The 27,971-nt window shown below is 36.5% G+C and overlaps 1 protein-coding gene across 3 annotated transcripts in view; it reads left to right on the top strand.

The window, feature by feature from the left end:
* Positions 1-27,971, top strand: part of GRM8 (glutamate metabotropic receptor 8) — a 343,105-nt gene that overhangs the window by 143,939 nt on the left and 171,195 nt on the right. For all 3 annotated transcript variants that reach the window (XM_086739982.1, XM_086739981.1, XM_086739983.1), the window contains exons 3-5: positions 5,931-6,066; positions 6,531-6,685; positions 7,906-8,043. In XM_086739982.1, the coding sequence (XP_086596108.1) occupies positions 5,931-6,066; positions 6,531-6,685; positions 7,906-8,043 (429 nt within the window). The remainder of the gene's footprint in view (positions 1-5,930; positions 6,067-6,530; positions 6,686-7,905; positions 8,044-27,971) is intronic.

Here is a 27,971-nt window from a genome sequence, read left to right on the forward strand (position 1 = left end):
CATTGAAATTTTCTTGGCCTAGTGACCAGTCACATATAATTCATCTTAAAAAAAAAAGTATACTTGAAAGCAACTGAGAAAGACCTGCCAGGTAGGACTGGGTCCCAGATGTGCTCTGGCCATTTGTCTTGAGCTTTTTCGGGAACTATGTGATTTGTGATGAAGCTGCCATGAAATAGTTGATTTGTAGTGATGTATACTGAGTGAGGTGAAGTATGCCTCCTTATGCTAAGAAATAGATTGCTTGTCACAGCAAGAACATAGCTTGATCCCTCCCCCTTTTACAATGCTAGGGCTAGGTATACAGATGGGGAGATAAAATAGTTTAGAGGGTAAACTGGTTCTTAGTAGTTCAATTGTGGTCCCAACATCAAAAACACTTGAACTGAAAACTGTCTTCAGCTTTTTTTTTTGATACAAAGATAGTGCCCTTTTTTGTGTATCCTACTTAGCTGGTCCATAATGTAGCGTTGGATCCTAGCCGGAGTAGGAAAGAATATGGCCTTTGTATTCACATTTAGCTTCATCTTTCAGTCTTTGCTTCAGGAAACTAATTTTTAGTGCAAGTTTTCTACCAAGTCTGCTTGCTATTTTCCAAATACACATTCAGCATCACTTCTTTTGACACCCGCCTCCGCATACTTGAGTATTTAATGGTTTAAAATTACCGTGCCATCTTGTGACTTCAGAACCCCTGAGACCTAAAATGAATATCATTACAAAATCACCATAAGTTTAACCACCAAAATGATGCTGGTACTACATTTCCTTTTTTTTTTTTTTTTTTTCCTTTGGTAGAATCATTGTTGTGAGAGCACAAAAAGAAAGGAAAAAGCTCATTGATCCAGTTCACTGACAATGTATTCAAAATCTACCAGTTTTTTTGTTTGGTGAAAGCCTATTTCCCACAAGCTGTGTTATACAGAGCACCTGTAAGCAAGCCAAGCCAAGCATGGAACAATTTGTTTAAGATGTGACTTTCACCATAATGGAGAAAACAACTCAAAAACATATTATTGTATATGAGGGCTGGCTATGTCCCAATTTTAGAAGCACCTGAGTTACCAGCTGCCAACCAAGGTGCAGAGCAGCTGGACTGAGCCCCTGATCATGAGCAGGGCAGTGCCTGTGATCCTTATTTCCAGCTCCCACCTCTGCTCTCCTCTTCATCGTCCCGTGGCCCCAGGTGCTGGATATCACAGTTGATAGCTACTAGACAGAAGAAAAATGGATACTTACCATCAGCAACAAAGGGCAGCTCATATTAACTGTTTTATTCCTCAAATCAAGCTCTGGGATGACTGAGTACAACCTTAGTTTTACAGATCTGAGAACTGACTAATGAGACTTAGCACAGTTTGGTGCTAAAACTCTTTTTTTCTTTTCCCAAAGTAGCTAAGAACTGCTTTCCATCAGTGCCATCTTAATGTCTTTAAAGTGTGTGACCAATGAAACCCTTAATTTCATCTCCTGTGTCATATATGAATTAGGGAATGGGTACAATAGGAGTGCGTACCATTACCAGTATCTGTTGCTAGTTGAGCTACCTGAAATGAATCTATCTGACTCCGTCCTTGGTTTCAGTAACAGCTTTTAGTGCAGCCCTCTCTGAAGCCTCTTCATAAGTCATAGAATCATAGAATGGTTTGGGTTGGAAGGGACCTTTAAAGGTCATCTAGTCCAACCCCCCTGCAAGGACCAGGGACATCTCCAACAAGATCAGGTCCTTTTAATTGACCAAATTTGAACATAATGAACTTGAACTATCTTTTTTTTTGGTAAGGAGATAGTTAGCTCTCATTTCCTCATACAAATGTTAGATTAACCATAATTTTAGCCAAGAGAAATTTAGACCAATGTATTTTCTTAGGTGTATCCCCAGACAATGGAGGATAAAAAATGTTTTAGAAACCAGCAACAGAGACCAGGAGTCATCATGCCAAATCAGTCAGAAATGCTGACAGAGTGAAACACGTAGACACTATTTGTTCTTATGATTCACAGCCATGAATCCTCCAGGGGCATTAGGTGTCTGAACCATCTGCCCTTTGGCACCTCTGCAGCGCATGGTAAATCCATTGGTATCACGTACGAGGCATCTGTTCTCCAACTCTTTTTCTTCTTGGTGGGGAAATCTCTCTTTTGTTCACACTTCATAAGATTATCCTAACTACTGACCTTAAAACCTGTCCTTTTAGTACCTCTGCTAGCTATTTTTGAGGAATAATTATCCCTTATTCAGTTTGCTGGCTCCTATGAATCCTGTTCCTAGACGCTCATCTCTCTCTGTGTCTGGGCACTTAGCCCAGGCTGTAGATTTCAAAGGCAGCAGGGTGCTGAGGGGTTAGACACCATAATGCTGTAAGTACCTTTTATGGATCTAGCATTTCATTATTAGCTGAAAATTGATACTCTCTTATTTGTTTGAGCAACAGCTGTGTATGCAATATATGGATAAGGGTGTGCACAAAGTGTTTTCTGTGCTGGAGATAGCTTACACAATTCATTATAAATGTTGCAACAAGCCTGAAGTGCATTTTATTTTGTTCATATTAGTACTTAAAACATTCTTCAATGTAGAGATGCGAAGATGCACAGTACAGTTATGATTGAACTTGCTGCTGCAATGATGGAATTGTGTTTCTTCTACACCATTTTGACTGAAAATAGCCTTTTTAGATACTGCAGTTTTTCATTGCTTGATATCCATTCCACACAGATTGTAGAGGGCTGTGTATAGTGTATTATATGTACATATTTTGTAATATTTGCATTTGAGTTTTATGTGGGAAGAGTGCTTTTTCTCCTAAGGGCCATTGCGTGAATAGAAATGGTAGAAAAATGGACTCTCAAAATTTATGAGGTAAAAATTATTCCATTATGTCACTTTTTAGGATCTGTTTTATTTTTTTGTGCTTGAATGACTTTGAGGACAGTTGAGAACTTGGCATTGTTTTTCAGTTTTTCGTTTTCAGCAGTGAATTGCTGTTTGTTAAATTTACAGGATATCTGCTAAATATTTCTCTTACATTTCGGACCTGTTACTTGAGAAAGAGGTTACTGTAAAGGACTTTTTGAGTGTCTATCACAATAACTTAATATCAGTTTAGGAAACTGGCTAAAGCTTTTCATAGTACAGCGTCCATCTTTTCATTACTGGATTGTCAAAGATACCTGGTGAATATGAGGGTCACCGACTATATGGGCTCATCTGTTGTTAGTGGCAAATTAGCTGTCGGTCATGGGGAGCTAGGTTGCTCATAAAAATGTGAAGAAATGTGTTGCCAGAGAAAGGTGCTATATCACATTTTAAAGCAGATACGAGTAAATAATTTATGTTATAGAATCACAGAATCATAGAGTAGTTAGGGTTGGAAGGGTCTTTTAAAGGTCACCTAGTCCAACCCTCCTGCGAGGACCAGGAACGTCTCCAACCAGATCAGGTTGCTCAGAGCCCCGTCCAACCTGGCCATGAATGTTTCCAGGGATGGGGCATCTACCACCTCTCTGGTGGCATCTACCACCTCTCCTGTTCCAGTACTTCACTACTCTCATTGCAAAAAATTTTGTCCTGATGTCTAATCTGAGTGTACCTCTTTCTATTTAAAAACCGTTACCCCTAGTCCTATCACAACAGGCCCTGCTAAAGAGTTTCCCCTTGTCTCTCCTATAGGCCGCCTTTAGGTACTGGAAGGCTGCTATAAGGTCTCCTCGGAGCCTTCTCTTCTCCAGGCTGAACAGCCCCAACTCTCTCAGCCTGTCCTCATAGGTGAGGTGCTCCAGCCCTCTGATCATCTTTGTGGCCCTCCTCTGGACTCACTCCAAGAGGTCCACATCGTTCTTTTGTTGGAGGCTTATATCTTTATATTATTTATAGATAGTAAAGAAATGTGTACAAACAATTTTTGTTAGAAATGGCAGATATTCTGATTTGCAAATATTATTTATTTCATGTAAAGCAGAGAAGAATTCAGGATAAATCTATATGATAATATGCATCTCTCAATCTAGTAAAATAATAATGTAACTTCCCAAGAAATGGATACACAGCTTAAAAAGGTGATATGTTTGCCTGTGACTCAAAGTGGCTGATTTAATTTGAAAGTTGTTATTTTTATACTGTCAGTTGATAATTCCATGCTTCATTTATGCCATGTCTAAACTTGATTCAAGCTTGGGATCTGCCAGTGCAGAGAACTATTGAGGTCAATGAGACTTTGCAGAGGCAGAACAAAATCTGACAAAGAATCCTCAGCATTTTCTAAATTTTACATTTCAGTAAAAGAAATAAAAAAGGCTTCATAAATACCTTTATTTTGTTTGTTTGTTTTGCTTAAAGATTAAATACACTCAGCTTAAGAAAGCTAACACAAGAGATCTCTGTAACTTTTTCATGTAGCTCTACATCCCAAGCTGCATCTGGCTGGACTCCTGTTTTTGTTTAAATTCTATCACTGACAGTGTGTACCAACCTAATTTGTGAAATACTTTGGAAAAATATAAGGTTGACATTTTGATAGTGAGGACAAGACTGTTGAGAAAGTTGGAAAGCCTCCCCATATACAACATAGCCATCTAACTGTCGATTTAGTTGTCTACTTGCCTTTAATATGTAGACATGTATATGCCCCAAATGATCTTATACATCAGAAAATAAATACTGGCATTCATTAAAAATAAAACAGCTATTTTAAAACACATTCTAGTTCTTAATCACACTGAAGGCAATCTTCAGTGTAGAAGTATTTAGATGCAGAGATGCAAAAATTACCATTTGCTTTGCCTTTGTCTAGTAACATGTCACTTTTTGTTAGAAATAAACATTTTCTCATTTTCTTAATTTTCTGTTTTTATTAATGATTAGATTCTCCACAAGACGCTCTTATTTTGGGAATAAAATCAGGCAACAGCAAATACTGGTGGGAGTTAGAAGTACTAGTGCAAATCAGGCAATAGTTCTTAGAGAAAAAATAATGAAAATAAACAAATCAGCAAACAATCACAGAAGGATCATCTATGGTATAGGAATTTGGTGCCAATCTGGACTCAGTGCTTCATGAAACAGGCTCAAGGAATTTCTCTCCTCATCTGCTCAAATGTCTATAATAGTATCGTAACTGGCAAGTAGAAATTCCCCTGCAGCAGTATGTGAAAGGCATTAGAAATCATGGAGTTTCTGTAGAAATTTTTCCCTTTTTGCAGGACAGGTAAAATGTAAAGACTGCAATTAGCACTTTCCTCCTTCTGTCAGGAAGAGATAAAAATATCATCTCTGAGTTTGTGTTCATTTGCTGATTAGTAATTTAGAATATTCAGTGACAACCCCAAACCTCTTAAATAATTAAGACAACTTAATTAAGAATGTCATAATAACAATTAGAAGTAATCTGTATATATTCATTCATAAGAGAACATTCCAAGTTCTCTACTTGATTCTGTAACCACAGCATTTATTGTTAACCTTATACTCTCTGATGAAAAAGCAGAGGCTTATAATGGTACATGATACTGGACGACCACCACATTATGAACATAAAATAACTTCCAAATTACAGCTTCACAGTGAAATGCATTCCCGTGGCAAGGCTGGGTTCTCAACTGACATAAATTGGGGTAGATCCATGGAACTCAGTCCAGCTGAGCTAGAGTATGATACTTGAGAGTCTTGCTTAGGATGTTGTTTTAAATGTTATGTGAAAAATAAAGTAACAGGTAACTGAGTTGAACTCTTTAATACAACATTAAATCTGTAAGTTTCTACAGTGTATGTTTCAAAATACATAGTTAAAATAACTTTTGGCTCTGCTGTCTTACCTCAGATTAGCATTTTGTTTTCTTTGCCTGCCTGGTTAACTAAGGATTATCTGAAGTGAAGTGTGGATATTTAACATGTTAAAATTATATATTTTTTTCCTTTTAATTTTTCTCAGGAGGTGTTTGCATTGCTCAGTCACTCAAAATCCCCCGGGAACCGAGACCAGGAGAATTTGAAAAGATCATCAAGCGCTTGTTGGAAACTCCAAATGCTCGAGCGGTGATCCTATTTGCAAACGAAGATGATATTAGGTGCCTGTTTCCTAATTTTGTGTGTTAAAGATATTCTCTCTTCACAGAGATATTCTATTGGCTGATGCAGAATAGAGCAACACAGAACTTTTCAGATTCAATCCCATGTAAAAATTCTTGGAAATTTGGTGATAAGAGATTGAGTTGTAATTATAATTCTGTGAAGATCTAATCTGTTCCAAGTTCCTAAGGTGCAGCTACAATAGATTGTTATTGAGTGACTGAAAGGGAAGAAACCAATAAGAATGCTAGAAAAAATATGGCTAAAGAGGAAACAGATTAACTTGTACAGTACTGTAACTTGAGTTCACTACAGCTGTCCTTGAATGTGCTTTAGACTGTGAAAACTATTGACTAATTGGTTAGTGTGAGCTTACTTATGCATAGCCAGAATTGATGCTGGGCATTCTCAAGTTTTTTGTAAATGCAGTTTGTTTAATCACTTATTTGTTGTTTATTTGCAGGCGAATACTGGAAGCAGCCAAAAAAGCTAATCAATCTGGACATTTCCTCTGGATTGGCTCAGATAGTTGGGGGTCAAAAATTTCACCAGTTCAGCAGCAGGAGGAGATTGCAGAAGGAGCAGTAACCATTCTGCCCAAAAGAACATCAATAGATGGTAGGAATGCACGTGGCACAAACCCCCTTTTTTTTTGTGACTATATTCAAGCACCCTAGCTCCCTTAAAAAAAAAAAAAATTAAAATAATGTAGTCCTTGATTACAGGGAATTCAGGAAGAATTTTCCAACTAAGTAACTCCAGTTGGCCTGAGCCGATATTCATTTAATATCTCTGTAGAGATGAGGAGATGCTGAATCTGCAATTGGGCAATCTTATAATTGTCTAATAACTAGAGTATGTGTAGTGGAGAGCTTCTTACCCTTGGCCTGGTGGTTCTATGGGACCAAAAAGGAGAGTATGAGATAGATAATAATAAGTCAGCCCATTCGCCTGGGAGGAAATCAGTCTAGACTCTGCTTTCCTCTCCTAAACTTACTTTAAGAAGCCACAATATTAACAAACTTTCTGACTTGGTGAATGAAGTGGAAGTTGTTGGTTTGAATCACCTTATTCCTGGGAGGGTACTGGATATAGTAACATCTCTTACTATCTGGGTAAGTGCTCTAAACTGATAAAAGATGAGCAAAACTGAGCACTATTGATGTTACTTGGAGAATTTGGCCACACGGAAACATTTGCGAAGAGATTAATCCAGATGGTATGTGTTAGTCACAATTTCATTACAACTGCTGAGTTGTAGGGGTAAGGCTGGTGCAGAATCTTATCAGGTTTGAGCAGGAATCTTTAGTTTCTTAACTAGGATCATTAAACATATAAATAGAAACAGAATTTTAGATGTCCTGGAAGCCACCTGGTTCAACGGAAAGGTACCTGGTGACGTTAGGTGGCTTTGAAATGAAATTTATTTGAATCACAGTCTTTGACTAAATAGTGATTATAGTTTGTCTAATTTCTTGTAGGCATCCAATTCTTTATTTGGGTCACCTGTGCATTAAAAATTAAGCTATTTCCCTAACAATCTGCATTGCATTTTCTTAATTATAGAATTCTGCTGGAGCTTTCGGGATTCTTTAACTGCTGTAGATATTTTTAAACGTCTTGTTCTACAGCAAATATGGGATAATAACAAATATACTATTTTTTTTAATCCTTAGATAATACTATGCTCATATACTCATATAATGTCTTATTGTAGTCATTTGTAACTAAAGCTTTTTCTTGTTCTGATATTTATGCAAAATTTGTTCTTGACTTTAAATGACTATTTTTATCCTGTATAATATTTTTAATGCTTCTTTCACTTCTCTTAAATGTAGGATTTGATAGATATTTTCGGAGCCGAACACTTGCTAACAATCGAAGAAACGTGTGGTTTGCAGAATTCTGGGAGGAGAACTTTGGCTGCAAGTTAGGATCACATGGGAAAAGAAATAGCAACATCAAGAAATGCACAGGTAACTATAAAAGTAAAACATTATCTGTAAGTTATTTATTGGAGTGCAGGAAAGGAACTGCTTTCTTTTCATCATTCTTCTTGCTCCCTTCAATTCTCCAATACAAATTATTGTGTTGTAAGTGTGACATGTTTTCTCAAATTTGAAGAAAAAAATTCATGGGTGATGTTTGAGAAAGTTAGTAGTTAATTTGCACAAATCCAGTGATGGTACAGATTTTGTTAAAGACCTATTGCTGTGGTTCAATTCCATTCATGTTTTCAATGACCTCCTTTCCCAACCCATCTATAGTTGTGAATATGATTTTTTTTAAGTGAACAGGCACATCATGGTAATTCTGGTATTGTTATCCCTGAAGTATATACAGAGAAAAGTCGTCTTCTATTTAAACTATTGAGGTCTTGATGATAGGTCAAGTCATGAACTGCTTATTTAGTTTACAAACTGTGTTTGAGGATGAAGTAAAAATCAAATCAATATGTCCTTATTACTTGTCCTCATGTGAAAAGAACAGGATTTTATATTCTGTTGTAAAGCCGATAGCGTCTATGAGGTTTGAGGAAAAAAAAACAACCTCTATGTAACTGGCACTAGTGTGCTGAAATCTGCTTGCGCAGGCATCATACTCAGACACAATTGTCACGACAGCTAATATAGCAGTCCTGTCAGTAGCTGAGTTTTATTCCACCTGTGAGATATTGGCTTTTTGCTGTTTCTTGCATGGTTTACTACAATGTTGTTACCTTTAGTTTGACTACAGTAGACTTTTTATGTTACCTTTTTGTATATATAGTTTTTGCCTAATGTCAGTGCTCCCAGTGTCATTTACTTAATTGCAGCCACCACCCCCAGCAGTATTGGTGGTGACCACCATCTCTGTGACTAGTGGCAGCAGTAATATTCCATTTTCTGTACTGCATACATAAGTCATCCATTTGCCTTGATTTACCTGGCAATGTTTTCTTTCACCAAATAATATTTTCCCCATGGAACTTGAACATTTTTGATCACTTGCTATTCTAGGCAGCCAGAAACTCTGTTGACAATGTCATGCAGTCTTTTATTATGGGGATGCCCTTCCAAACTTTCTGCTAACAAAAGCTGCACACCAGCACCCCACTTCTTCTGGGTTTGCCAGACAAAAATACCATGCAGTCTTCAAGCACGTGCACTGTTAGTCCTGCACTTTCTGAACCATCAGATTTGTTGTGTTTGTACTATGCCATTGATTCAAAGACTTACTGCACTGGGCTTCACAACACATAGATATATCTCACACAGAAATATGAGAGCTGTGCATGCACTCTCTCATTTCAACAATAATGCCTTGTCTTCTCCATTTTACCACACACTCCACAAAAAAAAAGGAAGATATTCAGTTCCTTACTGAGCTAAATGGTAGCTCATTACTCTGATCCTTTACTCCTTCCTCTTGATTCATATAGCAGTAAGTCACAGCTGGCTAGTTACCCATGTCTAGGAAGGAATTATTTTGTTTTTACTGTTTTAAGTGGAGAATAGATGCCTTCTTGAAGTTCTTCAGGTGGAATAAGTGGTGTATGTGCTGTAGTTTGGGAAGCTCTAATTGTTACTGCAGATGGTTGTGTGACTTCTCCCAGATGCATCACATCTGTCAAATGGAATTATGAAGTAAAAAGCAGTGTATGAAATGCCTCAGCCATATCTTGATAGATTCAAAGTAATTGGTAATTTGAAACTAATATCTATGTATTTCATGAAACAAAATTATGATATGCTTTCTGTTCCTAAAACCAGAAAGAAAACATATTTTCTGCACCCAGAAAGTACGGATAGTACCAAGGGATGGGATTAAGATGCGGGCAGTCTTACAACAGCTGCATATGCATTTTCACCTGCAGGGAAAAAATTATGAATTTTTCTCCAAGTAAGGGTTTCTACAAGTGATAGGACCCATGACTAAAACCACTTAAAGGTGACTTACTATGATGGAAAAGACACTCGGACAGCAGCAAACCTAAAACAAGCTGATGATTCATCATGTTCCCTATGCTTATCTAACTCAAATGTAAAGGAGTGGATGACAAAAATGACCAAAATGTGTTCCTTTTAAGTAAACTGAATTGTGAGATGAGGGTGGAAGTTCAAAATAAACCCACGATTTAAGGAGAAATGCTACGTGGAGAGTGGGGTAATGACCCCTCCAGTCTAGACCTAGGGAGTCACAAATGGCATTTTGACCCACCCTAGTTCAGTTGTCATGGCCTCCTATGCACAAAAGAGAGGCAGCAATGAAATCCTGGCTAGTTCTTCATACTACAACCCTCAAAGCAGGCAAGTCAGTCTACTATGTTCTTCCTATGTTCTTCTATGTCTGCTAAAGATTACAGAAGAGAATATCCTACCTATGAATTTACCTTACCCATGAAAGGCCAAAGACTTTACTTCATCACTAAGTCTGCTCTGAAGTAATAGTGGTAAAGGAAAGGAATGAATGAACCTTAGGGTTTCAATAAGGTTATAGGAGCTATTATATTTAATGAAGACTTTGATCCTTGGCCTATCCCAGTTGCCAGATGTCCTTCCAGTGAGTTTTCTCTGCAACTTTACATGTACTTTCTCAGATGTAAATTTCAGCTCAATTATTTAAAGTAATATATTCCCAGCTCTAGTTCAGGACTTGAAGAATGAACTCAAAAACACCATTTATCTTAATTTCCCCATATTTTATCTGAGCAGTGCAGATAAGATCCTCTTTCCCTTTTGCCCACCAGCTCAATTTATATATTATCTCAATGGCCAATGATAGATTGAAAGAAATCCAAAAGCTTGAGATACAGACATAATCTGAAAATCTCCCTCTCCAAAGATATTAAAAGGCAAATTGGTAGGTATAAGTTTTCTCAGGCTTGGGACATGTTTTCTTAGGCTTTCCTGTTTATCTTAGTTAGGAGATACTTGAATCTTTTTCTCATGTGTCATTTGTAATTCCCAACAACAACCAAACTGATATCCCTGTTGTCTATTTACTTATCTGTTTATAGCTTTAGATTTTTACTGTTTGCAGTTGGGATGCTACCAGTCTAATCCATTTTCAAGCATTTTTTTTTCCTGTTAAAATACTAGCAAAACATATATTTCACTTTTCTTTTCCATGTAAAATCAACAGTGGTTTTACCACTGAAAGTCCTGAAATGGTTTTCTTCTTCTTGTTCAAGATTAAGAATTACAAAAGGCCATATGCCTCCTTAGCTCCTCTGTTCTTATACATTACTGATTATTATAGTCTAGTGTTGTAAAGGATTAAACACTTTATTTAAGGAAAACTGCCTTTTAAAAACTGTCTAAAAATACTATTTATTTGTGGTTGCTGTTGCTTCTTATTCCTAAAATAATTTGTGCTTTGGAGACACATAAAATAATAAGTTTCTTTTGAGTTTACCTCATCTTTTGCTTTCTGATTTTTGCCAATTTATAGAAAGCAATGATTCATCTAAACTTTGATAAAGCAATTGCTTTGCCACTATTGATTTGCAGCTAGCTTTATGTGTTTCTGAATGTGAGTGCACATTGATCAAATCATCAAGATTAGAGTAGTTCATTGAAAAAATAATAGAGATTTTTTTTTTGTTCCAAACTTTCTGGAATTAAAGAAAAAGTCAAATTGGGCCATTAACTTATTAAACATGAAACAACAATTCAAGCACTACCCTTAAACTTGTTTTGAATCAGGGAAGGGGAAAGGCATTTGCAGAGAAAACTGGCTTGTCTTACAACAAAATGGAAAAGAATGCAACACTGCCAGGATTGAACTGTCTGTAGAGGATACAAGAAGCCTCACTTTACAGATTTATTCAAGGTGCAGGTTTTCTATATTCAGTTAAAACATCTTCAGTGAGACATGAATCTTTCAAGGGTCTTCAACAGCCTTTCTTTAGCACTGGCATCTCTTTTTGAGAATGAGAAGTGAGGATGTGAGAAGCTTTTCACTCATCCCTGTGCCCCATCAGAAAACTGTAAAGACAGAAACAACATACTTCCTTCGATTACCTACATTCTTTGAGAGGGTGGACTTGCACCATGGTTGCAGGAGAGCAGAGTATGCCTCTTGCTCTACTTTAAATTTAATATCCTGGAGAATTTTCACGTAACCTCAGCTTCCCACTTGAGTCAATTAGTGGGCCAAGTTTTTGGCAGCTGAAGATTTAGCATTACTTGGAAACATTGTGGACTGAACAGATTTAGCCCTAGTGTTGTGTTGTTAACTCCAACTCTTGGTTGTTGAGCTCTTAATTTTCAGTCCTACCTTACAGGCAGATTTTAGACCTTGTGTTTCTTAAGACGTGTATAAAAATATGAATATAAAGATTTGGAAATGAAACCAAGATCTCCCAGAGTATTCTTTTAAAAATTGTATTGATTTCTGGAGCTGACAATATGCACCATCACTCTTTCAGAAGACAAAACCACAGTAACAGGAAAAAAGAAAGCAGCATTAATGATGAAGAGTTCAGGGAGAAGGGTAAGAATTAAATGAAATGTACTCAGATTTGCTTCCATTAAGATTGCAGAATGTTAATATTTTATTTCATTCTAATAAAAATTTCTGAAGAAGTCCTCTTTACATATATATGTGGATAAATATGTAGATATTTGTGTTTGCATGCACAAGCAGATAGAAATCTAACATGAAGTAAAGTTGCTTACTGTATGTTTTAATATGTGCAATGGTAGCCTCAAATTCAAATTTGATATAAGAAGATGTAGTTCCATGGAGATTTGTTCTGGATTTCCCTTCAAGGCATGCATTTATCATGGTATTTACAATCTTTGAACAGCAAAATGCAGCCCTTTAATAAAACCTCAACAAAAAAGTTAATTAAAGAAGCTCCTTCATGCACATCCTTACAGAAGTAATCTCTCCCCCTGTTTTGTATGGTTAGCGTTTTAACTACTCTGCAAACCTAATCAGCCTTTAACAGCCTATAATGACTGACTGCACTGCTAAAAATAAAGGTGGAAGAGTTTCCAAAAGCATATAGAGACCTATGTAAATTAGTTTAATCTCAATTTGCTCTATCAAACTGAACTGTTTGTTTCACTGAAAAAAAAATCACTGTGCACTATAATAGACATCATGCACACCTAGGAGTTTTACAGATACATTATTTAATAGTTTTCTGTTAACTAACCTCTTTGAAAATACAATTACATCTAAAAGTATTAATGGAAAGAAGTAGATTTACTCATATGTGTATGCAGCCACATTCTGAAAAGCTTATAGAACAAATTGAAAAGTTCAGTAGTAGAATATGAGTCTTCCAGAGTTACAGTGCATTGCTATTTATGTTGAGTAATGGTTCCATTACCATAAAATCACTCCTAAAATAGCTGGGTTTTTTTTGTTTTTCTTGATGAGACCTATACAAAGTTAAAAAAAAAAAAATGAACATAGACACAGTTGAGACATGTGGTGAGTTGGAACATAATTCCCAAAAGGCACCAAGGCTCAGGAGAGACTGTTCTTGAGCACACGAAAAAAGCTGCATGCTCTCCCTCTTTCTGCGCCTTGTATATTTGTGTGACCAGTATGTTTGGGCATAAGAGGCAGAAAGGGCAATTCTTGTTCTTTCTCTTCTTTTGCTGTCTTTTGCCACTTTCTTGATTCCCACTTGAAGAATAGCTTGTAAACACATTGCAGAAGGTTTTTGGACTTTTTATTTATGTTTATAAAACGTCTGTTGCTGGTTGATCTTAGTAAAGTGATTCTATGTAAAAATTACAGTAGTCAGACTTGCAGCATGATAAGCAGGAGCCAACTTGACTGTTGAATCTTTGCTATCCCATCACATCAATTGGACACAAAAGACTTTGAGGAGTATTTGTGATAGTCTGAGCTGTTTCTTACTCTGCTTCGGACATCATCTCAGAACTATGAAAATGGTGCATTACAGTTAGCTGCAGAGCAGTGATCCCATGCTGCCTTGAATGTATCATTAAATCAAACTGCATCCTGTGTCATTTAATAATGTACGGAGTCAGAGAGCATTTACTTTTGGTTTTAAGACAATAGATCATGTCCCAAGTGGAAACAAGATCTCTTTCAACAACCTAAATGAAGTTTTATCTCTTTATTGTGGTATAACGTAGGTCATAAATTCACCATTTTTGCAGATTTTGTCTGGTTCCCAATTTCAGAAGCCTGAGGAGTCAATTACAAAGAAAAAGTTGATGTTTGAGAATGGTGCGTGACATTCTGCAAAAATTAACAAGATGGAAAAATGGACTTTCCTGAGCTATACAGCAGACCAGAGTGTAGAATGTTTAGACCAAATTCTCTTCTGATGGTGGAGAACTGGAAGGAATGAACCTTGCTGTCTCTCTGCTGTCAGTGTCTGATAGACTGACAAGTAATAGAAGACCATAGCTTAAGGTATATTTGATCAAAATATAAACATTCAGTTGGCTTACAAAGGGCCAGTTCTGGCTCTTGTTCCAGAAACTACAGGATTTCAGAATATTCAGATTGAATAGTATTTAATTCCAGCAACTGTTAATGTACATAAGTATTACTCAATATGTCTGAGAGCTGTCAAATCAGGGGACGTAACATACACTGCCCATTCACCGATTTGATTCCTTGATTTCACTTGCTCTCATCCATGTTGTTATTTCAGCAGTTGTTAGCATTTTTAAATGTTTTCATAATATACCCCGTGGAATATCACTTCTCAATCCTGTTGTCAAAGCTCAAATTCACTTACAAAACGTACCATTTAATAAAGATTCTTAATCTAATATGAAGAAGAAATTGTTGATATACTCTGTAGAGGTCTTTGTTTCTTTATAATTTTTATTCATAAATAGGAAATCAAGTCTTGTATTCTGTCAGAAAACATACATTTTAGATTTATAATATTTTACAATGTTATGAGTCATATTCCGCTGAACAATAATAGAGTATCTTACAGTTTTAATTTTGATACACTTGCTGCCAAATTGGAATACTCTTAATATGCATATGTATGTGCACATGTGTGGATGTGTTTTCTAGTAAGTTATAAATCCAGAAAGTCCTATTCTAGCTTAGAGCTTCTGCAAGAATTGCGTATCCTAGTGAATGAATTGTTGTGTTAAGTACAATTTTGTGTGAACTCTGGAACTGTGCCTTCTCAAATGTAGCCTCAGAAAACTTGTAACCAATATTACTTACGTTGTAACTTAGATGTCACACATCTAAGATGTAAGGATGTCATCTGTACACAATCCTTGTTTCTGGGAAACAATAGTAAGTGACTTGGTCATTTCCAGTACCAGCCCAACAACTTTGGACGTAGAACAGAAAAGTCGATAGTCGAAGTGTTACATAGCATTCTTCAACAGTTTGCTCTCCTGGCCTACCACAAACAGACCTTTGCTGTGAATGGGAAGACACCTTCTGTATACGCCTGAGCCCCAGATATCCTTCTTCAGGTAGAAAAGATACTTGTTTTCCCTTCTGAGCAAGTTTTTGTAATCCTGCCTTGAGAGGACTGGAAGAATTGTTTTAATTTTGTATATACATCATCTGTGCCATTATTCAAGAATTTCAGGTTACAGTGCTTAAATGTTGTATAAGTAGCCGCATTTGGTGGGCATACTTGATGCCTGACTAGATGCTTCATTAGAATAAAAGCAGTAGAGTAAAAAAAAAAAAAATAGTTTAACTTTTCCAAAGTTACCATTAGCTGCATAGTTTTCAGTGTCCTTGGATGTGGTCAGACACTGATTTGCTTTTTGTAACTGCATAGGAGTTTACTCATCCTTCAGACCTGTTGAGCACTGTCCAACCACTCTAGCACTGTTCTGTGACCTAATCTGGTTGAGAAATTTGGAAGTGAAACTTTGTTACCCAGATCAGCAGCAGGCATGTTGATTTGTTTGAAAATGTTTTTCCATATTCACAAGCAGTGGTCCATGATACATTTTCTTCCCTGGCCTATTGCATGGTGCAGGATACCAATTGGGCAGAGAGAGAGTGACCTTTATGAAGTACCTTCTTCTCCAGGCGGTCTAGGTGCCCTGAGACCGTGTCCATGTTATCAGACAGTGCACCTCTGCAGTCAATGATGAGCCTTTGAGGTACTCGCTGTACACTTTCAAGAGGTTTTACTTCAGGTTAGTATGGTCCTTTGAGCTGGAGGGCCATACCTGTATTCCCTGGTACTCACGCTACTGTTGGACTTCCTCTGAACAGCTGAACGTAACAAGACTGCTCCACCATGCGAAAGTGGGGGTGGTCAGGAGACTTGTTTCAAAAGTGCATTCCTTATCCAAATAAAACATAAGTGTAGCTGCACTCAAGGGACTGAGTGGGTAAAGCTGAAGAAAGAGGGATACCCCCACCCCGGTGTTTTTAGAGTCTGTATGACAAGGGAAATTGGCTGCTGGTGACATTGATTCTTCTGAGTAAGTCAGAATGATAAAGAACCCTCCCTGTGCTCAATTCTTGCAAACAAGCAGGATTTCACCGCTCTTGGCCCTTATTTCCAGAAGACAGCTAACTACAAACTAACACTGCATTGTTCCATTGATTAGCTGTTGTGAGTGGGGAAAAGTCTATTTAGTAACCAGCTCAATATTTATAAGCTATTTTTAATATACTTGGAGTGTGTAATGATTCAAGATATATGTTTAAATTTAAATCAGTGCGTAGATAAAAAAAAAAGTAGCTTGTTTGCCCTGTTTTGTAGCTGCAGAAAAATGTCATCTCACACACATACTGAAATATAGAGTGACTGACATCATAAACTGTTAATGCAAAAGTTCCCACAAAGCAGCCTTTTCTATATTAATTAATTATTATTATTATATTGATTAATAGATATTAATCAAGTTAATAGTTGATTTACAGAACATCAGTAAGTTAAAACAAATCTGAGCACAAGGGAAAAGAAAATGGTAAACCAAAGGAAATTGATCTTTCTATTGTGATATTTCTTATTAATTATATTTGATATTTTAAAAAGTTTCAAATTATTCTGATGTTAGGTACCACCAATACCCCAAGTAGATCTATATTTTTAATAATTGTATTAATTTTATAATATAATTAGTATACATAAAATAAGTGGTTTCATAATTTCTTCAAGCAGCAATGAGTGTGGACTGCTTTTAGATCATGAACATTTTCAGTACATCAAATAATTATTCACCTGTGAAATGCCCCTGATTTATAAGTCCTTGCTCACCTTTTGTGGAAGGGAGTTCGGGTTGGTCATCTGTAAAGAGATGCAGATGCTTTTGAATCTACTGAATAGAATCTTATTGCAGAAATAGACCCGTGAGAATCAATGGGGCATACATAATGGGCTGTAGTATAAATCAGTGTAGAAAAGGAGGTCAGAATTTGACTTTTAATGGGTAAGTGTATCCATTAAATGTACCAATTATAGCTCCGTATTTCCAGAATATTATTTGTATCCAATATTTGAGATAGATGTTTTTGTATGGAGGATTCTTATAAAAGGTCAGGTAGAAGCACAAGTGTCCCCAATTTGTGTTAAAATCAGCATACAGGGGAGGAGAGTTAATATTTGTTACATTGAACTTACACTGGTTTAACTGCATGGCTAGGCATAATGATTTTGACCCAAATGCTAGGTCTGGACTAGTGTGTGTTCAGGGCTTGCAGGATTGCCCTTGGGTGGAGCTCATGAGACAGGATATACTTAATTCTTTAACTTCTGGCAGGCCACCTCCACATGTCTTAGTAAGCTGCTTAGACAGATATGACTTACCCAGTGCGGATGCCCATCTCTCTTTACGAACTGCAAATAGACCTAGGTGACTAATTTGGATGAGGTGCCCCACTTTTAGATTGGTCAAGTCAAGTGAAATGAATCCCACTCCATGGTTGCATAGATCACTGCTTTCTCAACAAGGCAATCTGCCTTCCCAGTTCATATAAGATCCTGATGATAACTCTAATATCTGCTTATATTCATTATGACTGTATTACTTAAATGTTTAGAGGTAATATAACACTCTTACAGATACTTTCACAGATAGAAACAAAAGGGAAGGTAATACATGGCAGTCCTGTGTAATGGTAACCTGTAGGTTACCAGCAAATATTCCTCAGATCTGAGTACGTGCCTATTTGCCTATTGGTAATACCCTAGATTTTCAGGATGCAATAACCTGTTGAATTGCGCAAAATATTTTAAAGGGACTTGTTGACAAAGGTTTATATTTCAGGTTTATATTTAGGCTTTGGTTAAAAATTCAATATTTTTTTTTTTCTGGCCAAGATCCTTTTATTCTGTGATGAGATAATCCCAGGAGACAGACAAATTAAGGCTTTAAAATCTTTAATGAATCTACACAATGTACATGATCTGTCACTGAGACAAAAGCAGCTGGTGGTGTGATCTCACATGCTACATACCCTGTGGAAAATAAGTTACTTTCAATCTATTAAAGTGATACTGTGGGATAAGGTGTGCTTCCATTAGCGGTGTCTTCAGCTGCATCAGTAAACAATGGCTGATTAATGCTGTGAAGTTTTTCTACTGTATCTTCAGCATTTACTGAAGTTTTGGTAGCCAAGGATGATGTTAATTGATTTGTTACTGTCTTAGATAAAACTAAAGACAGTGAAAGGGAAGGTCTGTGTACTACATATATTCCACCTGACCCAAATGCCTTTAAAAGCTCTGCAGTCATGGGGCAGGTGATGCGCTGAGGCCATGGTCCACCATGCTGTTCAGGTTTTCTTTGCTTCCTGTCTGTTTCCTGCTTCTCCATGTGCTCTACTATAAACTCTTTGGACCAGGGATTCTGTTCTTCAGATTTCTTTTTTTTTTTTTCAATGTTTTCCTGTTCTATTCTTTCAAGCAAAGAAGAAGAAAAATGAGTTGGCATTTGTACATGTCATAAACCTGTTCAGAGGAGTCCAGTGGAATTGAAGTGCCACATAAGCATTGTTTGGCTTAGAAAATAAGGGTGCTTTTTCACGCTCAGTGTTCTGTTCTGACTGTTGGTAGACTTTTTCCTGAGCCATACCCTTGAAAGAGCAATTCTTCAGAGACTCTCAGATAGATCAACATTTATTCTCTCCTCTTGAAATGAACAAATCATTTCCAGCACCAGAAGCACTTAAAGGTAACATTTTAAATTATCTCGTCCTGTAACTTTTGGAACTACAGAAAATAAGAAAGAAATTAATTTTATTCCTTTTAAATTTTGAAAAAGAGCCTGAGACTCTAGAAGTGGCAGTTTTAGGAACATTGTAGGTGTTGGATCACAGAGTGATAGAATAAGCTCTGCAATTCACTGAACCTTTTTGCAAGATATATTACACATAAAATCTGAAAATCTAACAAACAGTCCATGTGTATAGATTGCTGGAATAATTTATTTTTCTTGTTAACTTTTTGGACAGAAATGTGAGCATCTGCCAAAGGGCTACAGTAGAGCAAAGCAGTTTGCAAAATTTAGTAGTATGACTATGAGACAAAAAGGCTGTCATATGTTCTGCATCCTATTTAAACGTATGTAACATTCCTCAAATTCTAGATAAAAACAATCTAGAAAGAAAAATGTGTAGACCACAAATTAGCCATTGACTTTGTAGTTAGTAATTCTAGATAAATAATACATGTAAGATTACAAAAGTCTTTTACAGAATTTGGGAAGAGAAAAGGGGGCTAAATTTGTTTTATAAATTGCCAATTATTTACAGATAGATGGCAGGGATGCAATTCTTGGAACTCATTGCTTTTATTTATTAATTAGACTGGATATATATAATTCTAACTTTTCTGCAAAATTAGCTTATGAACTTTTGATACCTCTCCACTGGATTTTAGGTGAAATCTATAGTTGCAGCAGTATTTTAAAATGGAGAGAGGAAAAAACAATGAAGAAGAATTAATTTGCTGTATTAGATTGCAGAGATCTTCCTGTCAGCTAACAGAACTGGAAGTGAATATGCCCGGGTCTTTTACATTTGCAGTTTCTGTGTGCAGTGAGATAGTGTGGAATGTAAAGATTGGTACCTGTCAGCCTGTAGGAAAAAGGGCCAATAAATCTACATTCTGCATTTTTTCAGCAGAACTACCTGTGGCCTGTATATCAGCCTTCCTAGTAAAACTTTCCTGGTGCTCTGTGTTAAACGTTGTTCCTTTAGACAGGCTCTCATTGACCTTTGCAAGCTGTAGTATGAGTCTTTCAGGTCTGCATAAAATTTAGGTTGAATTTTGGGTGAGTATTAAAGTCACTTTCCTTTTTGTCTGAACTGTTTTCACTAATTCCTCTGTGAAATTGTTTCTCATGTAATTTGTGAAAATAATAAAGGAAACAGGGTTTGGAACATGGGACCAAAGATTGTGCAACTTAGTTGCACAGAAATAAAATACAAAGGATGTATAATGGCTAAATCTCCAATGCTGTGTGTGAGTGTTGCTTTATTGACATGAAGAGGTATGAGATTTGAGAGGATAGGGCCCCTCAAATGAGAGTAATAACTAGATTTTTGTGTGGAAATCACAGGGAGGTCAGTAATCAAAGGCTGAGTAGGATGAGAAAAGCTTTAAAGGAATGATCAGACGGCAAGCTACCTTTCATTTCAGAAGAGAAGAGTTTTAGATGTTAAAAGTAGGATGAAAATAAGCAGAACTTTATAGACAGGTTATACAGAGCCTTGAAAGAGAAACAAGAAGTTTGAACATCCTATGAAAAGGGTAACCAACCAAGAATTAAGCCTCAGCGATACTAAATTCTAAAATTCTCTAGTATCGATGAAAGGAAAATTGTATGTGGGAGGGAACTGCACTGCGTATTACTCCTTGAAATCTCTTTTGGTCTGCTGTTACATGGTTCTGTTTTCCACAGTTTATACTTTTTGTTTTTCTCATTTTAGCATGAATCACTCTTCTGGAAAAAAAAATAATCTTGCAGCATTCCTTCATTGTGAAATTGAATCATGTTGGCTTTTGCTTTTAGGGCCTTTAAGATCAGGGCTGTATGTTTACTTTCATTTATATATGTGACATTAAAAAAAAAGAAAGTGTGCTTTTAGAATTTGAATGATGCTTTTACCACGTTCCTTGCCTTTTTATAGTGCTTCTTTAAAAAAAAAAAAATCAACATCTCTATATTCATTTTTTTCTCAGTTAATTTCTTTATTTATCTTCTTTTTTAGAAAGATGTATCTGAGCATATTCTGGTCACGGTTACAAAGGAGCTCATTTATAGTCCTATCTGGAATTGGGTGTGATGTACTCTTCCAGAAAACATCCAACATCCTTTCTCTTCTTGGGGTTCTCTGCTTGTTGTTCCTGTTGTTTGTTTACAATATCTTTGGCTGAAGCTTCATTATTATATTTCCCTGCCTGAAATGTGACTATCTGAAATTTCAAATGATCATATCTTCTGCTTCTTCAGTCTCTGTAACTTTCTGTAGCATTTCATTTCCCTTGATGCCATTGTGGCTGAGTTGCCAAAACCATCATCCTTTCACTCTTTGTGATCGCGCTTCAGTTCTGTGACATTCGTTGATAAGGTTAAAATTTAACTTCTTGCCTCATCTGTTCTTTAATATTCAGTGCTAATTCTGCACCTGGTGTGATGCCATTTGTCATTCCTAGACATTTGATTCATGGTGTTCAGGTCCTTAGGAACTCTTTTATAAGGCTATGTACATTTTGCTATAGCGCAGTACATTAATTCCTTTATTAATGTGTTTTTCACTAGGCTTTTTATTTTCCAAACTCCTCCTTTTTAAATGAAGTTTTGAATGCTAGTTGAAATTAGTGCTCATTTGAGAGCGAGGAAGTTAATTACATTATGATCAAGTATTTCAGGTGTAATCATGCCTTCAAACAATTTGTTGTGCAGTATTTAGAAATATAGCTCCAATCCTGCAAGGCAGGCCATATGAGAACCACTTAGGCATCTGTGCAGGACTGCAATGAACTCAGTAGCATTTCACAGCTGAAAGGATTTAAGAATGATTATTACAACATGCAGCACATATTAAATATATTTTCTACCCGTGTAAAAATATTCCATAGCCAGCTCTACAAAGAAACAGTAATTTTAAGTGCCTGTACTTTGCCTTGTTATGATACCACCCTAGAGAGTAGGTGGTTATTTGGAAAACTGCATTATTAATACTTTTCACTGGTCATATTTTCTGTTCTTCAACTTTGTATGTGATTCATTTTCTGATCAAAAGGATGATGATATAACCCTATTCCTTGTTTTTTGACATCCATACAGATCTAGTCTCTGGGGTGTTCCATTCTTTGAATATTACTAGAGTGTACAGCATGTATATGTCTCAGTATGCATTTATTCTCCTATATATAATCTCCTTTTTATATATAATCTCTAGCTTAATTCCATTGTCATCCCTATCTGTATGCAAGTCCACAGAGCATGCTTCTGAAGCAAAATATTTTGCCTTTCCCATCCCTCTAATCTTTGTGTTACTGATCTCCAATTCAGCACAGAAGCTCTAAGCGGGAGGTGGAGAAGGGCTGAGGAAGTTATTAAGAGTCAGAGCAGGCTGCCTGGAGAAAGGGAGCTGCAGCTGTGGGAGCTGGGACTTGAACCTCTTGGTGTTGACAACCACTGTCAGGACACAGGGGAACTGTTCCGAGTCCCCTCTCCCTTGTTCTTAATATCAGATGATATATTTAAACTGTTCAAGAAAGTAGAGCATTTCCAATGGCTGCTGTTACACATTCAGGACCTATTTTGGAAAGTGAGGAAAAAATACAATAAGGGTCAAAGTCTTTATTCTTAATTTATTATTCAGGAAATCCTCCTGAGAAGTGGAACTGGAAAAAAGATCAATCTTCTATTTCAAAAAGGATTTTGACATTTGGAATTGAAATTAAATCAGATCATTTTAAAATTCAGAGCAAAAGATAATTAAACCTTATTCTGCCTCAAAGAAAATACTGTAGTGTGTTATTTAACATAAAAATCAAATGCTTGTAACCAAAAGTTTCAACTGGTTCAGTTCTAAAATGCAACAATCATATTTTCAACACAGTGCTGATTTTCTGTGTTGTTTTCCCTAGAAACCTAAATGTTGATGAATAAGTTTTTTAGAAAGTATTTTTGTTGTCATGAAAACACATTCTTTAGTGAAATGTAACTCTGTAATAAAACCTCCTCATAAGTCTGTAGTTTAAGATGGAAAAAAAAAGTATGATTCAGGATCCATAAAAATATTTTTTTATCAGAACAGTGTATAATAATTTATTGTATACAGTACATATGTAAACAAATGTTTATCTAGCACATAGTTGATGAAGACAATCAGCATGTATAAATGACATGCTGATTATGATGAATCACACAGATAAAAATGTTGACATTGATGTCTAGTAATTTTCCATGTCTCTGGACAATGAATTTCTCTCTCTATGAGGCTATTTTTTCTAAAGAGAATCAAGTTATGTAATTCATCTCTTCCTTGAAATCAAAGATATGAGTGTAAAAGTAGAAGGTCAGGCGGGAGCTGGGTATACTCACCACTTAACTTTTATGTATTTCCTGAAACCCAGCTATGTCAATAACTACAAGAGGTTGAAGCTCTCTGGAGAACATGAATCTGATGCTCTTACAGAGCTTTTCTTATTTTAAACTTATTTCCAAAAATTGCAGCATTCATGTCTCTTCTCTTATCCTGGCCTATGACGCCCTGAAAAAAATGAGGATGAAAAATTCAACAAGTTACTGAACACATATATCAGAGGAACATGTTACTCTGCATTTTTGGAAGCCTAAGTTTTGGCAGTATCATGACATTACAAATTAAGTAGATTTGGTTCATGACAAGTTATTGTTCAAGAAAGCTGTGGTTTTCTTTGTTTGTTTTTAATTCAAAGTACATTACTAACTGTGGAAATCTTACCTTTAACACAAGATTTTCTTGTTCAGAAGATTCCTTAATGTTCTTCCTTATTTGTGAGGACTATTGCATTATTCTGACATTTAGGAAAACTAAGCCCCTCTTACTGATGGATAAACTCTTCTTGGCCAGGCATTAGAGCACCTTTTTCTTTCCTCTTCAGTATTGATGTTGTATAACAGACAAATTCTTGGTTATTCATGAGCCACCCAAGGTAAGAATGCACTTGGCTATGTGGACACAGATTTCATCCCAGCTGTGAAATTATGTTAGCTGGCAGGCTCTGGTGGAAGCGAAGCATCTAGAGGCTGTGAAGGATGAACAGTCCTAAGGGCTTCAAGCACAGAAAAGCCCCCAGTCAGACCAGTGAATATTTCACTTTTTGTTAGGCCATGTGCCAACTTTGAGATTTCGTGTTTCAAAAGCGTGCGTTGTAGTCACGCACTGTGTTTTCACTCCTGCTTCAGTTATTGATAATTTAGTTACAGAAATTCCCCACAATTAGAAACTGAAACCTGATTTATTGTTTGCTAATTCAAATATAGACAGATTAGTGAGATTTTAGAATGTGATTTTGATTATTAATGTGATTACTTATGAATAGAACCTAGTGCCATTGTTCATTCTTACCTGACAAAAGCAAAGAAGGCGGTGGGGGGGAGAGGCAAGAGAAGAAATGCTACTTCTCTCCTGCCCCAAATCATGTATTGCCTACCTGTTTGATTACTTATCTATTGCAATGGTTTATTGATAGTAACTGCCTGGTCAGTAACTCTGTGCTACCCCTCAAACAGCTTTTACGCCTGAAGATTCTGTCTAACCTGTTTTCTATTTCCTTTGGGCTGCCACTTACATAAACTGAGCTTTATGAGGTGATTCTCAAATGAATTTCATCTTTTAAAAGTTAAATATTTTAGTTAGAATTTGATCGTGAGGAAACCTGGAGGACTCGGATGGAGGGAGCAGCCAGAGCCTGCTGAGGTTGTGTATCATACCCCATCCCTCCTAGTGTTGTGCTGTGATGCTTTCAGCTTCGAGGAGTGAACCTCTCCCTGATTTTCTTTTGATTGCAATGTATTGCTCCATTTTACAGCAAACCATTCTGATCACAAGGGGAAGGAGTTAATGTTGCAAACTTGCCTTTGGTAGTTTGTTAAGAAAGCCTATTCAGAGAACACAGGATGTTCAGGTTATAACTCAGGCACTGAACTTTTCCTTTTCTGAGATGTGAGAGGTTGGGTACAACTCTGAAAGAAACTTAAACCTCGTAGAAGTCTGGCTCCATGGCACTCAAAGATGTGTACAAAGATGTGCAGATAATTCTGACAACAAAGGAGGAACCTCAAACAATATCTGAGGCTGGTGCCTGAAGCAGAAAATGCTAATTTATCTCAGCTGTAAAATATGGAATGGTTGGACCTTAGAACAGATGGGAAGAATTATAGTGTTGTATGCATTTCACTGTAAGGAAGGGAGAATGGAAAGAATTTTATTTTTATATTGCCTTCTTATTTAATGGTCTTACTTCTCTACTACAAGCTTCTTGTCCTCACCTTCCGCTCTCACCATAATCCATTCCTCCTCCTTCTCATCTAATTTGATCTGTAGAGTTTATTGAACTATGTCAAATCACTCGTAAAAGCGACTTTTGGATTAGCCTGTGTTTGTTAGATCTTATAATCGGTGTATAATAATTAGGTACATTCAGGTAGGCTTGAAAAGGAGCGAATAGCGTGAGTTTTCACTGCAGCTATTCAGTGTGAGAGTCCTACAAGTCTGAATTGTTTTGACTGTTCTCATTTACAGATGCCACTAGTCTTATTTTTTGTGGCAACTGATCCCCAGTTGAGACTTGTTCTCCTTTACAGCTCTAATGCATGACTTGCTTCCATTAGCACCGTCAGGGTGTTTAAAATCCACTTGTGTTTTTTTTTTCACCTACATGGTGAGTCAATGGTAAAATGCATTAATGAAAGTTTAGAAATAATAATGGTATTTAACCTTGGATTTAGCAGACTTTGAGGATGTACCTTAACAGTGTCACCGAACTGGTACAGGTTCACCCAGGAATATTTCTTATGCTCTGCTAAATTTCCTGTGGAATGCCGAGTGCATTAGGATCCATGGTAACCGTGCCTGCTGCAGCGCAGTATTACTTTGCTGTTGATAATGCAAGTCCATCTAATTAGCACCAAATGTCAGGGTACTAAGAGGAGCAGGTGGCACCATTTGTATCTGAAGCAAATACAAACACAGTATTTATGTGCAAACCCAGTCAAAATAAAGCCTTTTGTCAAGTCTTTTATAGCTGGTTTATCTGATGAGTAAGATCTGAGAGAGAGAAGATAATTATAGACTGTGACCCATGAATGGAACTGATAATGTCGACTCCAGGTCAAACCAAATGCTATTGACAGGAAATATTTGGGGCTTGAGACCTTAAAGAAATCAGATGTGTTGCCTTTGGAATACAGACTCTAATTTTTTTTTCGTATTTGGAAAGTCCATGGTTCATTCTAGGTTTATTTTAAAAGTTGTAAGGAATAATGAGAATTGTGAATAAGCAGAAGGGGGAGAATTTTAATAATCTGGATATTCAATAAATATTAGGGATTGTGAGTAAGACCTCCTAAGCAGTATCTTTAGGTGGACCTCTGAGTGACTCAAAATGTACGTAACAACAGTGTGAATGGGTCTGAAGTGAAGTGAAACTGCTAGTGATCTGCCCAAGGTGGAAGAATCACGCTGTCTGAAAGCCTTTTTTTTCTTATAAAGACAGACAAATACCTCCAGAAATCTAACAAAAATCATTGTCCAGAGATGCTTTACATAGCTGTCAAACAAGGAATACATGCTCAGGACGGATGCAACTTATGGGTCCCAGTAAAAACATCAGTGTAATCCATATTTATGGAACAAATTGTTGCAAGGACAGACACCAGGGATAGAATTGCAGATTCATTTCTGTCTCATTAAAATAGGTCAGGATACTATGACCTCTTGTATCTCATACCTGCTCCTTGTCATAGACATCTGGGTGTTCAGAGTGTGACCCCCTCGGTGCAGCCAAAATATCAGGCTGCAGAGCTAAACTGGTGCTTGGACACCACCTTTGGAGCTCCATGGGAATAGCTAAATAGCTAATAGAAGCGAAAAGGCTAAAAGGTATGGGAGCCTTTATGTGAGACATCTCCACTTGTGCATATTTCACCTATGATGACTACATTGACAGTTTCTGGACTGGAAACACAAAGCTTCATTTCCATGTGATATCACTCGTCTCATACACAAATATTCACTAAAATGAAATACACCTTCTATATTAAACTGTCAAGATTTTTCTAAAATTGCTTAGTTAATCTGGTAGCTGATACATAAATAACATTTGCAATTCCATCTATGATATGAAAATACTGTGCTTTTTTCCCATTATTATTATTTAATTTAAAATATATGCTCTCTATTAGCACATTATTAAATGCCTTTTATTCCCTTCCATTTAAAAATGAAATATTAAGTCTTCATTTTGCTATTTTTAAGGGCAATTTGATTTTGAGAGAGAAAGGGAGGCTGTGATGAATATTTTAAATGTATTTTGTGAAAAGCCCAGAGTCTGCAACACATAGTAGCAAATTTTAAGGAGAGATAATTTTAAGAAGTGAACTTTAAAGGAGAGATAATTAAGTAAAATTAGTATCTAGCAGGTCTGGAAGTACAGAACATATTGTACAGGGAAAGAAATAAATAAACCTCCAGATGAATAGAACACCCAAACATATCCAAAAAAGCTTAAGAGACTAGAGTAAGTAAGTAATAAAGAAAGAATATAAAAAGCAACAGTTCCAAAAATAATAACATACTCCTCTTTACAGTTATATAGGAGCACAAGAGCCAAGCAGCTTAAGGGAAAAAATGCAACTAGGCTTAAAAAAGCAAGTAAAGGTTGTTTTTTTTTTTTAAATTATAAAAGTTCTCATCATAAACCAAATATTTAAATCCAAAACAATTTTAAAAAGTCATTGGCTCATTAAAATAATAT

Source organism: Chlamydotis macqueenii, chromosome 1 (genome assembly GCF_036417535.1).
Source record: "Chlamydotis macqueenii isolate bChlMac1 chromosome 1, bChlMac1.mat, whole genome shotgun sequence".
NCBI classification, from domain to species: domain Eukaryota; kingdom Metazoa; phylum Chordata; class Aves; order Otidiformes; family Otididae; genus Chlamydotis; species Chlamydotis macqueenii.